At 34.2% G+C, this 22,899-nt stretch overlaps 1 protein-coding gene across 11 annotated transcripts in view; it reads left to right on the top strand.

The window, feature by feature from the left end:
* The window catches only part of LOC138710526 (glycerophosphocholine phosphodiesterase GPCPD1-like), a 279,131-nt gene that overhangs the window by 101,778 nt on the left and 154,454 nt on the right, over positions 1-22,899 (top strand). For 9 of the 11 annotated variants that reach the window (XR_011335253.1, XM_069841478.1, XM_069841485.1 and 6 more), the window contains exons 2-6: positions 2,941-3,254; positions 10,151-10,317; positions 10,401-10,561; positions 16,476-16,619; positions 17,763-17,873. Coding sequence is in view for 10 of the 11 variants with exons in the window: in XM_069841478.1 (XP_069697579.1) it covers positions 3,100-3,254; positions 10,151-10,317; positions 10,401-10,561; positions 16,476-16,619; positions 17,763-17,873 (738 nt within the window). In the remaining variant the exon portion in view is untranslated. The remainder of the gene's footprint in view (positions 1-2,940; positions 3,255-10,150; positions 10,318-10,400; positions 10,562-16,475; positions 16,620-17,762; positions 17,874-22,899) is intronic. The other 2 variants (XM_069841484.1, XM_069841483.1) reach the window with 1 other exon arrangement.

Raw genomic sequence — 22,899 nt, forward strand, 5'->3', positions numbered from 1 at the left:
CAGTCATTTAGTAAGAGAATTACTGCACAAATATTATTTTGAATTTCACTGTACTTAACTATATTTATGAACTGGATTCAAGAGGTTGCCCAAAAATAATTACAATTTTTACACTGCCTTGTGTAGCTATATTATGACCTTTGTTAAAAGAGTAATATTTTTGTATTAATTAACTAAGCATATTTTATGCTAGTGTTTGTTTTAATATGAATAAAAATCAATGTAATAAGACAGTATAGGGTACCAGTTCAGTATTCTGGCACCACTCGTAAAAACACAAAATGTAGAAGAATAAACTTTTATGAATGCAGTACAGAAGTGAGGACGAGAGTTGTTTTTTCGTGACAGCAGGTATCCCACTTCACCCACCCCAAGCTGAGTCTCCCTTTAAATACCTCAAAATGAAGTGGAGGCTACAAAGAACATCTTATCATTTAATTTATAATGGTTCAAGGCTCATACATTTGATTTGTGCTAGACAGAAATCAGTCATTCAGTGCATAGTGAAACAGTTTTCTTATCAAATACTAATGAATTGGTCTGTTTCTGTTAATCTTTGTATTACAATAGGTAGCAACTTAAGAAAAAAATTGCGAAATCTTTTACAATAAACAATAGAAAAATCCGACAGTTAAATTTTTGTAGTCTTGTAACTTCTAATTAAAAATATATTCGTCCAAATATTGTCATAATTATATAATGGAGTTTAATAAAGAAGAAATATTGCTTGGAGATGAATCACTGAGAGTGTTACATAGGCCTACATGTTACAAAGAAGAAATGTGGTCTGGTTACTTCAAACGGGCGCGCTTCCGTACAGGGGCAGTGCCAAAATGGCGCCAAAAAAAAAAAAAGAAAGAAACTACATAGGCCTAATATAGCAATGAAATATCCTGAACGATTTTGAAGAGAAACGCACCCTTTCCGAGAAAAAAAAAAAAATATCACAGCACCTCAAAAAACGCTCAAGGCAGAAACAAAAAAAAAAAAAAGAAGTATTTATCTCATATCCTCTCTTTCCACTCCCTTTACCTCCCTCGCACACTCTTCTACACTCTCATTCTTCCATCCTTTTTCCCCTTTCTCTGCACACAACTACTTTATTTCTACTACCTAATTTTATGCCTACATTACATACCTTATCATTAACACACATTTTTACTTACCTTGCCAGTGACGAGACTCGAACCACCGACGATCATTTCTATTCTCCAGAGCCTTAACCATTAGGCTACAATAACACTTGCGAAAAATACGCTTGAAACTTACACAAAACCTCAACCCAATCACAAATCTCAAAATTTACGTCATATACTACGTCACCCACTACGTCACATCTTACAAAGAAAGACATTCCTCTCCACCAGTCGCTTAATAACAAGGTATTCGACTAACCTACCATCGATATATCTCGAAAACACTGTCACTACCACTCTTCAAATGCCGACTTCAAATGACATAACTCACAAACACACCGACCATCGATCAACATGACACAAACTGACGTCTAACCTTTCCAAAAAACCCTAAACTAACCTTTTTCAAACCTAACCTAACCTAATCTAATCTAACCTAACCTAACCTAAACTAACATTTTTCAAATACACACACCTAAACTGACGTCTAACCTTTCCAAAAAATCCTAAACTAACATCTAACCTAACCTAATCTAACCTAACCTAACCTAAACTAACATTTTTCAAATACACACACCTAAACTGACGTCTAACCTTTCCAAAAAACCCTAAACTAACGTCTAACCTAACCTAACCTAACCTAAACTAACATTTTTCAAATACACACACCTAAACTGACGTCTAACCTTTCCAAAAAAAAAACCCTGAACTGACTTCTAACCTTTCCAAAAACACTAAAGTAACATTTTTCAAATACACACACCTAAAGTGACGTCTAACCTTTCCGAGAAACCCTAAACTAACATTTTTCAAATACATACACCTAAATTGACGTCTAACCTTTCCAAAAAAAACCCTCAACTGACGTCTAAGATTTCCAAAAAAAACCTAAACTAACATTTTTCAAATACACACACCAAAACTGACGTCTAACCTTTCCAAAAAAAACCCTAAACTGACGTCTAACCTTTCCAAAAAAACCCTAAACTAACATTTTTCAAATACACACACCAAAACTCACGTCTAACCTTCCCAAAAACCCTAAACTAACACCTTTCAAATACACACACCTAAACTCACGTCTAACCCTAAACTAACATGTAACTTATCACTAATCTATGTCAAATTTCTTTAGTCTAAAATCTAACTAATCAACGATAGGCTATGTGGAAACCAGACTTAAATAATTTAGCGTTCTTACACACTTCAAACTCCCCATGACGTCAACTGACGTCATCACATTCGATCTGTGTACACCATTCCTAACAACAGTCAATTCGTGTACACAGCTCTACGAACGCCATTCCAGATAACAGTCAATCCGTGTATACAGCTCTACGTAAAGAACATACAACAAGAACCAACGTCATTACACAAGCCGTCAATAAAACAACAAAAGCTTAAAAGGTACGTAAAGTAATATCACCTGCTAAGATAAAAAATAATCTGATAGCTACATTATATTCGCAACACGAAAATGGCATCCCATTACAACCGTCTCGTAACCTCTCTGTACCATAACATAACCACGTTCAATATTATAATATACCGTGTCAAAAGCACTTGATCCTCGTAAAAAAAAATACGCTTATCAATATTAAGTAACTATTAAATCAGTACAAAGTACCATAATCCCAATTTGGTGCTGCCCCTGTACGGAAGCGTGTCCAATAAACTAATACCCAATATAGTTTAAGTAGGTATTGTTATTTTTGTTGATTACATTGATATTCAAACTTGTTAATAAATGAGAATATTTTTCATTTCTGAGCAGTAACTGTTATAGTGCATGTTTTTTTTCCAGACATTCAGTATACCTGCTATATTTTTTCACATGATAAAATTTAAAATAAATATTGTGTAATGCTGGAAATCATTACACGTGGAAGGCAGTGAAAGAGAGCTCTTGAAACAGACACTGTGACAGTCGAGTTTTCCACAGGCAAGGCACATCGTCCATAGAATGAAGGGAGAGAGAAAGGATTGGAAGTTTCGTGTGACTGTGAACACGCTTCTACGTGAAACAGTATTTGTGGTGGGCAGCTGCCGAGAACTAGGGAGCTGGAACAGTTCCGGTGCTTTGCAGCTCACCTGTGAAAATGCATCAAGTAATGATGGGTAAGATTGGATTAATGTTAAATTTTGACATAGCTGCTCCCAAAACTTTTGCAGCAAAGTGCACTTCCTCTTGGATCTTAAATTTATCAAGTAATGATACACCTCATTAGAGTCTGTATATTTTTTTCTATGGGAGTCATTTCATAGATCTGGGTGTGACATAGTAGAGTTTAATCATTATGTTTATAATAAATTATGAATTATTAATGCTTTTGTAATTATGGTGTCATACCCATGATAGCCACAAATAATATTCCTCACAAGATTTCAAATCTCTATAGAATAGATACTAAAGGAGGAGGCAAAACTGTATTATTCTAGATGTGACCAAATTGTCCTGTAAAAATAAAAGGTGAAACTTTTTGTAAGCAGCCTTTGATATTGACGTAAGTAACGAACTAGCTTGTTGCACCTTATTAAAACATTCTTGAATAGTGCTTTTATGTGACACTGGATGTCCAGGAAACTTTCTTTGTATTTTTTTTTAATGCATCAATGCTTAACATTAAGCAAAATATACTGACCTAATTAGCTACAAATCTTAATGAACATCAAGAGACACTGACCATCAACTAATGATCGAGTCTCACATTCACTAAAAAAATCTCTGTTTAATAACTCATTTTATGGATATCCGAGATTGTGGGACCGATTACAAATGAGAGATTCTGTTATGTATATGAAGTTTCTGGGAGGAATTATATAAAAGATCTGAATGTAGTATTATACTTAGTAGGTCTAGGCCTAATTAGTCAAATCCACTCTCCTCACTTTCACACTGCCCCCCCCCCCCCAGGATCTTTTTAGGATGCAAAAGAGAGAGCGAAAAGCAACGGGAAGCTACAACATTTATCTTTCCCAAGAAAAACTGCAAACATGGCATGATGGGTCTTTCCACAGTAAAAGATTCCGGACGTAATCTATCTCCCCATTTGGATGTCCAGGCGGAGGATGCTGGGGAAGGACACATTATGAAGCAAAGAAAGTTGAGCATTGGAACATGGAATGTAAGGACTCTTCTGCAAGCATGTAAGTTGGGAAACTTGAAGGAAGAAGTGAGAAGAAACAAAGTGGATGTGATGGGAATATCGGAAGTGAGGTGGGAAAGTAGTGGTGAGTTGGTGAATGATGAATTTAGGTTTTATTTAAATGGTGAGTGCAAAAGAAGTCATGGTGTTGGTGTATTACTGGGACCACGTATGAAAAATAAAGTGATAGGCCTATAGGCGTTATGTAGATGACTGGATGATAATGGTGAGACTACCAAAGGAAAAAATGGATTTTGTGCTAGTGCAAGTTTATATGCGACATAGTGGATTAGCAGACGAAGTGGAAGAAAGCTATGACAAGACAGAAGAGATAGTAGAGAAGGAGAAGAAGGGAGCATGTGTAATCCTAATGGGTGACTGAAACGCAGTTGTAGGAGAAGGGCAAGATGGAAGAACAGTTGGAAAATATGGATTGGGAAAAAGAAATAATAGAGGAGAATATTTGGTGAATTTCTGTAAAAGAAATGCAATGATTGTTGGAAATACATTATTTAAACAACATAAACGAAGAAGATACACATGGACATGCCCAAGGGACAAAAGGAGGTATCAGATGGACTATATACTGGTATAGGAAAGATTCCGAAATTGCTTAAAAAATGCAAAGACTCTACCAGGAGTGGATATTAACTTAGATCATGTCCTGCTGATAGGCAGTAGATATTCGTCTGAAGAAGATAAGTGGGAGACAGGTGATGAAGAAATAGAACATTAAAAAACTGGAGAACAAAGAGGACAGAAGAATCAATCTTCTTAATGTATCCAGCTGTTTGCTGACAACATAAAGTCCACTGTAGTCTATTCAGTTGTTGTTTTTCACGAGAAATGAGGGGTATTTTGATCGGTGTTCATTATAGATGCCTGTTGCTAGTAGCCAGAGTTGGGGTGTAGTCAATATATACTGCAGGGCTGTGTCTTCTGCAACTGGTACTGATGATTTTAATTTACTTCTTTTGTGGTTTAGAGGACAGAAAAAAATTTGAAACAAATTTTCAAGAGGAAGCCACTACATTAGAATCCACATCTGAGAATAGTAATGAGTACTGGACTCGTTAAAAAAGTTGTATAAAGACAACAGCAGAAGAAACAATAGGATGCACAGAAAGTGTGAGAATTAAGAAACCTTGGGTCACAGGGAAAATGTTGGAGAAGATGGAGGAGAGGAAAAAATGGAAAAACATCAACACAGAAGAAGGTAGATGAAACTACAGGAAACTAAACAACGAACTAAGAAGAGGAACTGATAAAGCAAAAGAAGACTGGATGAAAGATATGTGAAGAAATAGAGAATCTAGAGAGAAAAGGAAGATATGATTTAATGTACCGCGAAGTAAAATGTTTGGATTCCACAAATAAGAACAGGAAATCCATGTGGTTGATAGAGAATGACATTGGAAATGAAATAACAAACAAGGGAAACTAAACAGATGGACGAAATATATAGAAGAGTTATATGAGACAAGAAATCGTCCAGATGACTTAGCTATAGAAAACGAAGAAGCCGTATCAAAAAATGAAAAAGGATTTTCAATTTTAAGGGAAAAAGTTGAACTAGTGCTTAAGGAAATGAAAAATGGGAAAGAAACAGTTTGATGGAATCCCCATTGAATTAGTGGAATGCTTGAGTGAAGACAAGAAGTAAATTCTATCATTATGCAACGAAATATATGAGAAAGGCAAATGACCTGAAGATTTTACGGAGACAGTGTTGATTCTAATACCGAAGAAAAATAATGCCAAGAAATGTAAGGAGTTCAGGATTATAAGTCTTAATATTGCACTTGGCGAAGATTCTCTAGTGAATACTGAATCGATGTTTATATTCTAAGACGGAAGAACAGTTGGAAAAAGAGCAGTTTGGCTTCAGGAAGTGAAAAGGTGCGAGAGATGCAATTGGACTACTATAGACAACTATTAAAAGATACCTAGAGAAGAATAAAGAAGTGTATGTAGTATTTGTGGACCTAAAAAAGGCTTTTGACAGAGTGGATTGGAATAAACTGATGTGGATTCTAAAGAAAATTGGCGTGGATTGGAAAGAGAGAAGACTATTTAGTAATCTTTATATGAAACAGCAAGTGAAAGTCAGGATAGGAGAAGAAATGTCAGAAGCAAAGTGAAATTGGGAGAGGAGTACATAAAGGATGTCCTTTATCACCTACCCTGTTCAACATCTACATGGAGTATTTAATAAAGAACTGTTTTCAGAACATGGGAGAAGTGATAGTAGGAGGAAGATGAATAAAGTGCATAAGATTTGCTGATGATATGGCGTTGTTAGAAGAAGAGGAAATGATACTAAAAGATATGCTAGTGGAGCTAAATAACAGCTGTGAGCAGTATGGGATGAAGATAAATGCAAATAAGACGAAGATGAAGAAAAATACAGAAGATACACTTGCGAATTCTAAATGAGGCAGTAGAGCAAGTGGACAGTTTCAAATACTTGGGGTCGACCTGGTTGGCGAGTTGGTATAGCGCTGGCCTTCTATGTCCAAGGTTGCGGGTTCGATCCCGGGCCAGGTCGATGGCATTTAAGTGTGTTTAAATGCGACAGGCTCATGTCAGTAGATTTACTGGCATGTAAAAGAACTCCTGCGGGACAAAATTCCAGAACATCCAGCGACGCTGATATAACCTCTGCAGTTGCGAGCGTCGTTAAATAAAACATAACATTTTTTTCAAATACTTGGGGTGTTCTATAAGCAATAACATGAGCTGCTGCCAGGAAGTCAAAAGGAGAATAGCAATGGCCAAGGAAGCTTTTAATAGAAAAAGGAGCATCTTCTGCGGACCTCTGAAAAAATAACTAAGGAAGAGACTAGTGAAGTGCTTTGTATGGAGTGTAGCATTGTATGGGGCAGAAACATGGACATTACGACGAAGTGAAGAGAAGCAAATAGAAGCATTTGAAATGTGGATATGGAGAAGAATGGAACGTTTGAAGTGGACAGACAGAATAAGAAAAGAAGCTTTTTGGAAAGAGTGAGTGAAGAGAGGATGATGCTGAAACTGATCAGGAAGAGGAAAAGGAATTGGTTGGGTCATTGGCTGAGAAGAAACTGCCTACTGAAGGATGCACTGGAAGGGATAGTGAAAGGGAGAAGAGTTCGGAGTGGAAGAAGATTCAGATGATAGACGACATTAAGATATATGGTTCATATGAGGAAACAAAGAGAAAGGCAAGAAATAGGAAAGACTGGCGAAATCTGGATTTGCTGTGAAAGACCTGCTCTTGGGGAGAACACTAAATGAATGAATACATAATTTTGAAAATTTTCTGACTTGACAAGAAAGAACACTTAGTGATGAGACATATCAAATCCTGCGAATCTTGAAAAAGATTCGTGATTCGAAAACTCGAATCTTCTCTCTGTTTTTGTCATTCGAATCTTTCGATTTCTAACGTAAGCTGTTAAAATTTGGGAATATTAGTTTTAACTCCATTGACGTCCAAGAGAAGTGTTCAAAAAAATAAAGAAAGGCAATGTTGTTACACATTTTTCTGAGTCTATAATTAGAAATTACGTGCTTTTATTCTTCTCGTCCATTCTTGTCTATCTGCCCATAAATTTTCTTCGAAGTCTCTCTTCCCAATTGGTGTATCAATTCCATATATCCAGTTGTCAAAGGATCTTCCCCTTTTCCTTTGTCTTCTTTAGTAGTAATCCTGAAAAGGTTTTGGAATTCTTTTTGACCAATATAGAATATGTAGAATATTTTAAAATAAAGCTTGTATTTTAGTTTCATTTTATTTTTTCGCTTTGCTATAGAGAACTGAAGGCCAGTATTGTAATCTCTATTGGACTTATTTTGCCTAACCGCTCCTGTAGTTTGAATGATTTTTGAAATCTGAACAGTCGCAATTTTGTGAGTATTGTGACTCAGCTGTGTGGTGCCATTTGTCTATTATGCCTGCATGTCTTAAGGTTCCAATGAGTCCTGCAAGAGTGCCCTTCCACCCTCCCCCCCTAAAAGTAGGTTTACTATACCTCGTGGAACTGATGTCTTCTGTGCTGAAGTCACAATACTACATCATTGGGTGAATGTTATTGAAATGATAATGAAAAGGAGAGTGATGTGGAGTGGAGGGAAACTGGAGAATTTCCCCCAAAAAAAAAAAAAAACACACATTTCGGGAACCTTGCTGTAGGCTCAAATACCGTGATTAAAATTATGTTTTTCACACGTATTGAACTCAATATATTTAAAGAAAATATTAACAGACACACAACATAAAAACTGAGCTGATTACTAAGTTAAAATATAGAAAATAATGCTGCAGCCTTTGGCTTTGTCCACCACAAAGAACAACCTTGCCATCCCAGGGATTCGAATGTGATTCTGCAGTCATTGTAACAGTTGTTAAAAGTAACCTCCAGTATCACGGACCAACTGCCACCTCTGAGATGCAACAGATGTCATCCACTGCGTCACTTTGATCTAAGATTCTAATTGAAAGCTCTACATCTGTTGTAATGGTCTGTCATTTCTAAAGTGTACCCCTCTCAGTGGTTATTTCATCTTTTGGAAAAGGTCGTAGTTGCAGGGACTCAGATCCGGAGAATACAAAGATAACCTAGAATTTCCTAGTTTCACCTGTTAAATAATTAACCATTTGGGCAGCCACGTGAGCATCATTGTGAAGCACATTGGGGTGGGTATTCAAGAGACTTAGTACTTGCTGTGCATTACTTGTTGAAAATGACTAATATGCAGCATCTCAAGCATTTCAATTGGAACAGAATGAGTGATTAATATACCTTCATAATCATACTGTAAACAATAAACATAATTTTGAGAGGGTCCTACTTTTGCATATATTTTTTGGCATTACGGCATTGCAGATGACAGTCTTACTATTGCAGCCAATATGTATGTAGTACCCTTAAATGAGATTATTACCTTATAACAGTTACAGTATAACTTCAGATAACACACATCAGGCACCACTCTACCTCATACTGCCATCTTACATTAGTCGTCTCTAGGGGAGTTGAATACTAGCAGTGTTGCCACTAATTTTTGAATGGCATATGTATTACGTCTACATTAAGTTGAAGACAATGTGTTGTTCATGTCGCTTAAGATTAAGGGGCAGGACCTATATAAAAAACATAATTTGACCATATATGACAAATTTTTTTAAATAAAAAAAATCGACTTATGTATGTAAATATAATTATAGAAAAACCGCACCATGGTGTGATGCCAAACAGCTGATCTGTTGTAATTTTTAAGTGGTTATGTATGCTCTCCTGACATTTAACTGTGGAAACTTCTTTTCTCATTTCTGCAGAATAACATTTTCTACATTTTTAAATCTTCATATGCATGATATGTGTAACGTAACTTAATAATTTCAAGTGAGGAAATTTTTATATCTTCATTTTTGTGTGAAATACAAAGTTTTGAATTCCCTTTTTTTTTTTTTAAAAAAAAAAGTTTGATATTACACTGATATTTGGTAATTTAAAAAATGTTCAATGAGAGTTTTCAATATTTCCTCACATAAATTTATGTGGTTCATAAACTTTCGAGTCCTAGAACGTGCAATTATGTCAAAGGGTGATGAATATAACTCATTTTATAACATAATATTTTATTTATTTTTTTCATTTTTTATTTATTTATTTAATTGTTTACTTATTTTACGAGCTCTGGTTTGTCCAAAAATTGAAACTGACATTTTAATCTTAATTTCCCAGATCTCTCATTATTTCTACCCATTTAAATCATTTACAGATACAAAAAAATAAAAATAAAAAAAGTGCATTTATAGGTCCTGCCCCTTGATTAAGGGAACTCCTAGAACATACGAGTAATTCAGAACATTTCTTATGTTAGGGAGACTGTGTGGTCAGCAGTGATCAGTATTCCCAGTGATTGTGACGTCCAGTTTCGTTATTTTGTGGGTATATTATTCGAACCTGATGAGGAGAAATACCCTTCAAGGCAAGTTGTAGTTCGAAGATGGGAAACAAACTTAAATCCTCGTCTTATACGTAAGGAAGGTATGTACTGTATTTGCTGTGTTGTACTGTATGTTTTATTCTTTTATGAGAATGGATATAAACTTCTGAACATTTTGCTCCAGTGTGTTCAAATAATCATCAAGATGTGGAGCCGGATATTTTTGGTCTGTATGACAGTGGCAAGATGATAGACCGAGGATGGCTGACATCAGAAACAGTTGTACAGTTCAAGCTAGTTGAAGATGCAATTCAATTGTGGAAACAAAAATTTCAAGGTAGAGAGGTGAGTATCACAGATGATCACTGTAACTGAAGCTTATAGAGAGGTGGTCAGAAGGGACAGTGGAGTAGTTCACTGTTTGTAAAGTACTTTAAACAAATACAGAGAGTTAATATGCAAACTAGTCACACTCCAACCCCTACCTAACGAAATTCCTTTGTTGGATGGCAAGCGGACATGTGCCAGCGTAAGGACAGGTCTCCGCAGACTGGTTCTATTTTAAACAATAGATACATATGCCATAAAGGACACTAATATTTCTTAAGTCTGTAAAAATAAAACTGTAAATTTATTTCTTTTTCATATGCAGTAAAACTTGTTCAAGGCAAAATGTGAATAAGGCAGAAACTTGTCAACATGAACACTTTTTTAGTCTCTGATAGAATAGGAATTATAGTGTTATTGTGGTTGTACCGGAAGGTAAATAATGATAATTCATTAATAATGATTAAATCTTTGTAGATAAGAATTTCACTTACACCGAAGAATTCGATATGATCTGAAATTATATCAATCATTTTTTTTTCATTTTGTTACTTGTGTTAAAATTAATTTACTGTTTTTATATATGTTATGGATTGAAATGTTTACATTATGGTTTATTTTTACTGTATGGGATATATTTTTTAATTTATAAAAGTAGATTTTTGTTGTAGTTTGTGTAGGCTATCAGGGTTTATTGAATTTTATATTATATATTTTTATTTTACGATTTTGATGGATTTAAATAATTATTTTAGTTATTGCTTTATAATTATTAATAATATTTATTTGGTAGTAATATGTTATTCGACTTTAATGGTTTCTGGTTTTTCAAGAAATGAATTTAATTAATATATTGCTATTTATATTTCTATCTTTTTAAATTTGTATTTTATCAATATTTTTTTTTTTTTGTCCAATATAGTGATGATTTTTTCTACCTTTATTATAATTTATAATGTTTTAAAATTTGCAGTGACTTTTGAATGAACTTATGTAATATGAAGTACAATTTAATAGAAAATGATGTTAGATAGTATGTAATTTTTTTTGTACACCAGCATTATAAATAGTCTTTATCATAGTGAAAATCATATGTAATATGCCACATTATTGTAGAAGTGCCATAAAATATTACCATGCCAACTAAAATGTTATGTCTTTTGTTATCACGACATAATTTGTGCCACAAAGTTAATATTATGAAACAGTTTTTCGTGCTATTTTCCAATCATATTTCATTTTATTTTACTGTTTCTTCATATATTAGCTCATGCGATAAGTATAACATTGTAAACTAATTTCATAATAATGGTCCATGGGCGTGAATTTGAACTGCCACTGGGGGAGACCCTGGTGTACCAGCATCATGCGGAAGTACTGCGTGAAGTCTGCAGCCAGGTAGTGCCACTCGAAACTTCTGTCCAGCAGCCAGATCTTGGGGTCCTCTCGTTTTAGATCGGATTCGCACTCGCTCTTGTGAAGGTACACCAGACACACCTTTCCGATGCCTTGGCAAGCGTCCAGTTCGAAGATCTTGCACTTGACGCCGAAGTTGGGGCGCTGCCTGGGGTCGTCCTGCTCGCTGCAGTGTTATTTATACTATATAATGCAGAATCTACCCAAGGCGGAAACAGAGGGCAGTGTTTCAGGAATTTATTAAAAACAACAGGGGCTTTCTCCAGGAGCTCCAGTTCCTCTGTGACATTCCAACAAATCTCCATCTCATTATATAGTGGGTGTATTGTAGACCAGCCTCCTACTGTGTGCCCTGGGCAATGATTTATCAGTAAATTGGCCTACAAAATTGGTTACATAAAGGTGAATGATAAACAGTCAAGTACCTGCCATGAGAGGGGGAGGGAATGTGTAATGTAGAAAAATATGATCTGTTTTGTACTCCATATCTTTCATCACTCAGTCTGGTTATTAATGCCAGTCAGTTATTATTCGAACTTCATACCGCTCAAACTTGAACAAGGTAGAGTATTATCATTTCAAAAGAAGGGGAGTTATTTGCCATGGGTTTTCTCAGAAAATTGCAAAAGAGGATTAAGAAACAGGTAGATACACTATACTAGAAATAAACTGCAAATTAATAGTTAACTACGAATCATTGACTATGCCGAGATTCAATATGCTAACAGTAAAAGGCGAAGGAGCACGAGAAAGAGCGAGAGAGGGCATTAAAGCTTCCAATTCGTGGAAAAAAAAGTTATTACTGGTCCAAAATTTTTAACAAAACAAGTCAGTCATTATTTCGCTTTGGTAACAGTGAACATAATGACGAAATTCTATGTGACACTGTCACTGAATGGAAAAAAAAAAGTCATTAAAGCAAAGGAAAAAGATAACCTCTCAGTACGGGAAATAACTACATGGTTCAAGTATGGCAAAACGAAAATTTACAACATGCTTAAACAAAAGGATAAAATAATGAAGAGTGGCTGCAAGGAGATGGTCAAATAGAAAGGAAGGCGAAATTACTAGGAACAAAGAATTGAAACCAGTGAGGTAGTGTGGGAGTAGCTTACCCATTCAAGATCCAAAATCATCCATGTACAATAATTAATAACAGAAATGCATTGCCTATATTCACCAGCATCACCGAGGTTCACTCACAAACAATGATGCCTATGTAGTTAGTGACAATTTTGTTATACAGGTTCTTAATAAAATTTAAGATTTGAGTCATTTTTTATTATGTGGAAACTTGTCCATTTCGGAAAGAATGTTTGTCCCTTGCAATTTTGCTTTGAAAGGTTTTGCTGTGCTTTGTGTATATATTGAAACTGTTATCCTCGGTGGCACAGCAGTTATCATGAGAGCTATTGGATCCAAAGTTTGTGGCTTGAAACCTGGTCAGTAGCATGGATGATAAAATCTTTCACATACCTTCCTTCGGGAGGATGGTAAAGTTGTGGGTCTTGTGTCATAGATTTATGGCATGTAAACATATAGTAGTGTATTTAGTATAGTTGATGGATGCGATGTCGGTTAGGTAGGTTTTTGAGTCCGGTTCACAAGACTCCGAAATATAATAACAGAGAACTTAGTCGCATGGACTAGACACTGCATCTTATAAGCCATGAGTGGTTAGGATTAAAGACTGTTAACATTACCAAAGAGAAATACGAATGATTTCTAAAAGGAATGGGAGGAGAACTATGGCTTATATGTTCATTAACTATACTGAGTAACAATATTAACTTTTAGTACATAAAAACTTGGACTCTAATACTAAGTCTGGTAGATGCTTTGATTTTGACACCACTTATACTGTTAATTTGGCGTTTGTTTTTATGTCTGTGTGTAATTTATTGTTTTTGTAAGAGGGAAGTCTCTTAATTTTTCCTCTATTTCGATGTTTTGTCAACTTTTATGCTTTGATTTTGAAATGCTTGTATTTTTTTCAGTTTACAATCACCATTATTTTCTTGGAACCACTTATGATTTTGTTAATTAGTGCCCAACTTTTCGTTCTGTAAGTGGTGCTCATCTTTCGTTGAAATAGTGTTTGTAGCTGTATATAGTGCTATGACAGGGGAAGATTTTATTGTCCCCATTATTATTCTCAATATGTTGTTTTCGCTTATTTCTATAACTGCTGTGTTCTTCTTGATATACCGTATATGTGAATACTCCACGCTATCAAATAATCTGTGCACCCTAATTTTAGGAGAGGAAAAATTGGCTGTAATTTGTATTTTATTTACAAGAAATTAATCCTATATAATGTACTCCAAAACTAGATAAAATATAAATTTGTTTTAAGAAATGCGTCATGATCTTCACATGCTGTTGTAGAAGCATCCAGGACTCTACCTACAATAGCCCAAATTAGGAAATATTACTGTGGATAATTTTGTAGACTAATGGTGGTCATGATGAATGGTTCCAGCCAATCAGAAAGAGATTATTCAATGTTTCACTTCTTATCCATCTATGTGAGAGATGTAGAATGTTTGTGTTCTACCCGTGGTTTGCAAAGGGAAGAATTCTGTGAGTCATTCATTGACAATTCAAAAGAATAGTTGATATCATAGACAGGGAAGAATTGTGAATGAATTGTTAGAATCAATTCGTAATGTATGATTGAATCATTGAAAAAAGAATCATGTTGTTCAACTCTATGCCACACAGACTGAGGCACAAGGCACCGGACAATGCTATGGTATAATGGGATCCAGTGTTTGAAGCAAAGTGGTACCAACGTTATTTCAAATAATGTATGCACCCAAGTTTTTCTTCGCTAAATTCTGGAAAAGATATGCGTGACGTATTCGCGTATATACAGTAATTTTTACCTCAATTTTTTAAGTGTTGGTTTAACATAAGATAAGTTTGTTCTTTTAGGTCTTACTTGTAGCTTCTCCATTTGCATCCTGCTAGTCTTTTTAGAATGTTTGATTTCTTTTTTTTTTTTTTGTTTTTGTTACCTGCTTTTCTTTATATTAGTTAAGTGATATCTTGTTGTTCAGGCATAATTCCTAAGTATGTTGTACAATTACTTTTCTTAATTTGATTACAGTTGACTGTTATTGTTGGGATCATCTAATTTGTTCTTTAAAAAAAATATCTCATAAACTGTTTTGTCTGTCTTAATTTTAATACACAGGTGTTTCCGTCTATATGGCTTATCAAAATAAAACTTTAATATTGAAACAAATAAATGCTTTGCATTAATTATACTATTTCTTCTTATTAAAGCTAATATACACATGAACACTTTTGCCTTACGGCATCATCAGACATGTAATTACGATATCTAAATAATTTGTGGTTACTTATTAAAATACTGAAAGTTAAAATACAACCACGTAATTTAGTATGAGGTGTACAGTTCCAAAATTCCAACCTAAATCCACTTTTTCACCAAAATGGTTTTTTTATCTCTTATTTACTCATACATCAGTAATCAGTATAGTTTTGGCCGATGAATTGCATATGCTTTAAATTGAATAGTAATCTATATAGCTCTACTGATAAATTGTTTGTGTTTTTAATTTGAAGTAGTTTGCATGATATGTACTATCAATTTCTGTATATCACAACTGGTTGAATTGTTTATGCCTTAAATTTAATTAACTTGTTTTGTATTATACATATAGCTCAACTTATGAATGATCGTTTGCGTTTGTAAATTTAATAATCTGATTGGTTATGTATTGTATACTTTTAGTAGAGCCATCGATGTAGCTCAGTCGGCAGACTCGCTGGGCTGCTGATCCGGAGCTGCGTTCGGGCTTGGGTTGGATCCCCCTTTGGTTTCTTCCGAGGTTTTCCCCAGCCGTGGGACTGAAGCCGGATGGTCTATGGCGAGTCCTTGGCATCAACCCCTTTGATTTGATTACCCCCCTTTGATTTGATTACCTGGTTGGGTTTTTCCGAGGTTTCCCCCACCAAAAGGCAAATGCCGGGTAATATTTTGGCGAATCCTCGGACCTCATCTCATCTCACTACATCTCGCCAAAATGTAAAAAAGAAAAAAATGTAAGAAATTGCACAAAATTGTAAAAATTGTAGAAAATTACTAAATTGTAAAACTATAAAAATTTGTAAAAATTGTAATTGTAATATTGTAAAATGTTGACTTGTTCCACATCTTTAAGCTTCATTGCTCATGTAAGATCTATGGAATAAAATACATGAATGAATGAATGAATGAATGTTCCAAAGAGCTCTACATATAGTGAAAAAGCTCATCTGAAAAATAGTTATTTTCCAATATCCTTTAAATATCTAGTTCATCTCAGAATAATAACAAAAGCAGTAAAAGTTTTTTTTCTAAAAAATTTTCTCGAATTGATTTAGAGGGTTTTGGAACTGCACGCCTAAATATGTAATTGTGTAATATATGTATGTGCGTATGTATAATCATTTGTATTAAATTCTAAGTTGAAGCTTTTATAATTATAACATTTTTGTTTCATAGGTTTATGTAAAACTGACACCAATGCTCTTGTCAAGAAAAAAGACATTTCCAGAATTCACACCATCATCAGATGTTTTTGAGGAGAGCATGGATACGCAGGATGTAGCTGAGCCACTAGACAGGTGGCCAATTACAGAGATATCTGTAAGTACTATATTAATTCTTTGTGTTTTTGGAATGTTTACTGCTTTTGAATTTTTCTTCTACTTACCATCATGTATTAGACTTTTGAAGTCTTACATGACAAAAGTAACTCTGGCACTGGTGGGATGAGGCGCGAATATAGAAACTAGTAAAAATGATGTCACCAGTAATTGCTGTCAGAGATAACAAGTTGCTTTATGTTAAAAATGTCAAAGTCTGCAAACGAAATATTGTGTCTTCTTCAAGTACCTTTATTTTAGAAGTTCATGAAGTCTCTAAGAAGGTACAAAGCATTGTCTTTGAAAAACGTAATTTAGGAGTTAATATTATTGTCATGTATAAACTAAAGAAAAGGACTTGCAAAATTTGCTGTAATTTTAATATCTTTCTCAAGAAATTTATGCATGACAGTAGTAATGTGGGGTATTGCACGAAGAAATTTGGTTGCCTTTCAAGCAGAGTAAAACTAATTTTAAACTATTCCATGTTATGAAAGCCATATTAGTATTTTTTTATTTATTAAATATGTAATAAGAAAGTTCTTCACAAAAGTCATTGCCTGGTGCTTGTTCACAGATACTATTTCATAGAACAATGAGCTGACTGCTGGTAAATTGAAATTCACTTTCATGATCAAATATCTTTTTTGATGTAGCTACTTGAAATAGTGACCATTTGCTTGTATGTGTACCTCATGTCTCTTGAAACTCGTTGGGAGTTTTTCACGTGAAATCTTAAGAATTTTTTTCTGATACCTCTTTTTTTAGTTCATCAGTGAAATGAGTATTATTGTCTTCCTCTTTGCCTTTGAGTTTTTCAAGTATAGATAAAAATTACATAGGCCTACATTCGAATTAGAGGACCACGAAGGACACCGTTATTCTCAGTGTGATGACATATTGTCTCGGTTAGAGTCCTGGTTTGATTTTTTCCAGGTTCTCGCCAATATCAGGTAATGTTTGGTAAATCCTCGACTTCATCTTGCCAAATACCATCTCTTTATCAACAGTTCCCTTGATGCTAAATAATCTAGTTAGTTGATAAAGGTCGTTAAATAACCAACTGGAAAGATAGCATTTTTATACAGATTTTTCCTCAATAAAGTAAATACAGGTAATTATTTTAACTCAATTAAATCTGCAGGTAATGAACAAGGATGAATGGGAATTTCGACTCCAAGATCAGTTTGGGCATGTTTATAATCCAGAAGACTGTATAATCTTCAATGTGAGCATGCATTTTCCTGAAGCTGTGGTAAGTATGAATATTGTGCAGATTGAAATTAATTTTCTGATTGTGCATTTAAATTTAATTTCGTAGCAACTTATAATTTCGCTAAAAGTTGTTGAACTACAAATCACAGCTGACAGCAGCCACTGTGTTGAGTGGTATGATTGGATTTTGCATTGAATCAAATTTCAAAGAAATATAATAATAATAATAATAATAGAAAGAATTGACAGCTTGTTATACCATAGTATCTCTGTTTCATTATATCATGTAGACCATATATTTATGTACAACACAGTATGATTGGTTGTATAAATAATGTAGCAGTTGTATCTGGATGTGATAATTTTGTGTGGATTTTCTTTTAGGTAGTTGCCATGATTATACTGGTACCAGGTATGGTACTATGAGAAACATTTGTAAATTTCATTTATTCTGAGTGAACTAAAACATTGTTATAATGTAAGCTGTGTGTATTTATAAATGTCTCATTTCAGTATGATTAGACAATTATGATTTTGAAAAGTCTGGTTTGTCAGAAGGCGTTTATTTGGAAATCTAAAATTGTATGACCATTGTTTGAGGTCTGCAACACAATTTTCATTCTTATGTGGATGCAAATTTTGCAGTATAAGAATAAAACTAGTGTTTAGGTATTGGCAATATATATTCTTGTGTGTATGCTACATACATGTATATGTAGGCTATATCTTCTCAGTCTCAATTTCGGAAAATGTTCAATACTCGGAAGATATAACATTTATTTCTGTTTCGCAAAATGTAATTTCCGAAAGCTTTACATACTTACTTACAATGGCTTTTAAGGAACCTGGAGGTTCATTGCCATCCTCACATCAGCCCACCATTGTTCTCTATCCTGAGCAAGATTAATCCAGTCCCTACCATCATAACCCACCTCTCTCAAATCCATTTTTATATTATCCTCCCATCTACGTCTCGGCCTCCCCAAAGATCTTTTTCCCTCTGGCATCCCAAGTAACACTATTTGCATTTCTGGATTTGCCCATACGTGCTATGTGCCCTGCCCATCTCAAACGTTTAGATTTAATATTCCTAATTATGTCATGTGAAGAATACAATGTGTGCAGTTCTATGTTTTGTAACTTTCTCCATTCTCCTATAACTTCATCCCTCTTAGCCGCAAATATTTTCCTAAGCACCTTATTCTCAAACACCCTTAACCTCTGTTCCTCTCTCAAAGTGAGAGTCCAAGTTTCACAATCATACTGATAATATAACTGTTTTATACATTTTAACTTTTAGGTTTTTTGAGAGCGGACTGGATGACAAAAGCTTCTCAACCGAATAGTAACAGACATTTCCATTATTTATTCTGTGTTTAATTTTCTCCCGAGTGTCATTTATATTTGTTACTATTGTTCCAAGATATTTCAACTTTTCCAGCTTTTCAAAGGATAAATTTCCAATTTTTATACTACTTCCCTGGTAAAGGGGCAGAGAAGGCCTGACGGCCTTATCTCTGCCAGGTTAAATAAATAAATATATAATTTATTTCAAGAAATAGTCTGCCCAGGCATCCTGGGTTGCCAAAAACACAGAATAACACACATATAAGAATAGTAATGATTACAGTAAGATAGATGTTCAGGTCATGAGACATAATCATATACTTTGTCTTTTTGGGATTTACTTCTAAACCTATCTCTTTACTTGCTTCAAGTAAAATTCCCGTGTTTTCCTTAATAGTTTGTGGATTTTCTCCTAACATATTCACTTCATACGCATAGACAAATAGCTGTTGTAACCCATTCACTTCCAAACCCTGTTTTCCTGGACTTTTCTAATGACATATTTTAGAGAAAAGTTAAAAAGTAAAGGTAATAGTGCATTTCCTTGCTTTAGCCTGCAGTGAATTGGAAAAGCATTAATTAGAAAGTGGCCTGCATGAGCTCTGGTGTACGTTTCACTGAGACACATTTTAATTAAACTAGTTTCTTGGGGATACCAATTCAATGAGAATATTATTTAAAACTTCTCTCTTAACCGAGTTATATGCCTTTTTGAAATCTATGAGTAACTGATGTACTGTACCCATATACTCCCATTTTTTTCTCCAATATCAGAAAGTGTTACTATATTTTAATTATTTTTTTTTTAATTTTGAATAATATTGTATTAAATTGTATGTAGTTGCACTAAATTAATATACATTATGATGATTGCAACAGTTCTTGTTGCCATGTACAAATATTGTTAATAAATGTTCATTGAATGGCTGTGTAGCTACAATATTTTTGTTCTTTTGAAAGAATATGAAGAATCAATTGTAGTATAAGAAATATAATAAAATTATATGCACATACACAAAAACACACACACACACACACACTCACTTACTTACTCACACGTGCATGCATACACACTCACGTGCACGCACATACACACAGATGGATGGACAGACTGACTGGGATGGGACAAGCTCTAAAATTTGTGTTCAAACTTATGGAGCATATAGTGTGGTTCATATACAACATTTTATCATTTGTTGAATAGGAACAAATTGTCTGTTGTCTGGGAAGTAATCCTGAGCCAGTACAAGACTATGAAAGTTAGGAAGTACATGATGGACAACATACCAGTGAAATAATAATAGTGTATTGAATAAAGTAGGCATACCATTTACACATCAACATAACAATGTTGAAATAAAATTATTTATCTTGTTTATACAAACTTTTTGATTGGAAGTCAAATATACTAATTATATTAGATAAATTATATTATTATCTTCCTCATCAATAATAATACAGTACATTACAGCTAAAAGTTTTTGAAATGGCGATCACCATTTTCAATAAAGATATTGTATCTTCTAAGGAAATTCTGGCTTCACTTTTCCAAATATCCCAGGCATTTTCCGAATCCTATTAGATGCTGCAAGTATTGATGTTAGGTTTTCCGAAATTGTTTATTTTTTCTGAATAATGAATTAATCATTTCCGAAATTGAGGTTAGCTTTTCCGAAATTGAGATTGAAACGATATAGTTTATTACATATATGATAATTTTTGTAGTAGTACAGATTAAGATGCTGTCATTCTCTGCAATCTCCCTTTGGCGAAGAATGTGGGTATGGGTCTGTGATTCCTTATTGCAAGTGGAATGTATATGTTGTGAGAGGAAATTTTTTTCATCAGTGGAATGTACAACGTGCAGACACAAACAAGTAATGCTATAAACAGGTACAAATACTGAGCATTACAACAGGATCATAGTAACTACTGCATTAGACTGCCCTTTATAACAAGGGGCTCTATGTTGTGATATAATAATAATAATTAATTCTATTATACATACTGTTTAAACTGAGGCAGTGTTGATGGCTAATGTTAGAAATTAAAAATATAACAACAAACAGTGATAAAATTATTTTTTACATTTGGAAATTTCGTTCAGAAACATTTAATGATCTTAAGACAGTGCACAGATGTGGCATCTGTAGTTTCTTAGTGGTTTGTCATATTTGACAATAGCAGATTTTTATATCTTAAATTGAGTATCTCAGTTTTAAAGAAGGAGGAAAACTTGAATTAACTTCAAATTAATAAGTATTTACCATTAGACTTTCAGAGCATATTATATCTATACAACTTTGCTCATATCTTAACATTGTATTTTATTTCTTAATGTCAATACATTGCATTGTATGATTATCTTCCATTCAGCCTCTCCTATGGTAGTTGATAATATTATCTTTTCGTACACTTAAACAATTGGATGAAGTGGTGGTTATACTGGTAGATAAATGTCAATTTGTGTATTAGTTACAGTGTCAGAAATCTTCAAGTATAAGTCACTCCTGCTAGTGTACATATGAAGGCTTACGTCACTGGCTTAGCTGTACATAAGGTTTATATTACACAACTAACTCTAAGCTTCCATTTGTAATTTTCAGAGGCAAGTAAAATGGTAAGTGTTCATCTGCATTTTCTGTGCTGCGAGATGATGTGGAGTTGGAGAGGAGAATGCTGTGGAAGACTGCTACACCCGATTACACCCGTTTTCAACATTATTGTTTTCTCAAATAATTCCCCCTATTTTGCAGTGTTTACATGTTGGCTTTCCATGTGCTCTGCCGCTTTTGGTTTCGTACCTGTCATATTCACTGGAATGAGTTGAGACATCTTTATAGTCGGCTATCATTCAAAATTTTCTTGCAAGATGAGGAATTTTGTGGCACAAAGAGAAATTTTGGTTTCTTATTTTTATGAAAGAAACTTTGCTCTTAACAGGTGTCAAATATTTTGTTATATCAGTCAGATATACCTGTAATAAAGGCTCAAATAAATAATATACACACCTTCATGATGATGATATTGAAGACTGTCATGTAATAATAGTAATATTAATAATTATATACTAAATTTTTAAGGGATGATATAGCTGTATACACTGTCTGTGAATTTAAATTCTTAGAACAAGTGGATTACGTCCCTTCAGTCTTCATCTGCAAACTGAGGTCGTAAATAATGTGCACCTACTTTCAAAGCATTATTTATGTTTCTTTTTTCGTGTATCTGTGTTTACAGTGCAGTAGTATTTGCTACAGGCTTACATGAAGATAAGTTGTATTGTATGCTTAAAAAACAGTGTTATTGTTTGTGTATTACTCATGTGGTAAAAGAAAACCTAAATATAAACTGTCTCTCTTAATAAAAGACTCTGGTGAGGTCAACCCTACAAACCTTTCGGAAATATTTTTATTAACATCATGGGTTCTGCAATTTAATGAGTTCTTGTTCTGTACAGTCGTTATATTTGGGAAATGTGTTAGGAATTATTGATAAGACTACAGAATGTTTTTGGAAAGCGTAGTAGCATAGGCGAGTCTTGCAGGGTACAGATTGAGAAATTATCAGTTGGAGTGTTTAATCGGTTGAAGGGACTGGGAAGTGTCACTGTAATCCAAGTAGAGACAAAATTTCTTCAAATAGTCTTTCTGTTGTGACATAACATTGGCATCCTCTCTCCTACATATGTTTCATTAGGGCATTGTTTGCATTATTTT

The sequence above is a fragment of the Periplaneta americana genome, chromosome 12 (assembly GCF_040183065.1).
Source record: "Periplaneta americana isolate PAMFEO1 chromosome 12, P.americana_PAMFEO1_priV1, whole genome shotgun sequence".
Lineage (NCBI taxonomy): Eukaryota > Metazoa > Arthropoda > Insecta > Blattodea > Blattidae > Periplaneta > Periplaneta americana.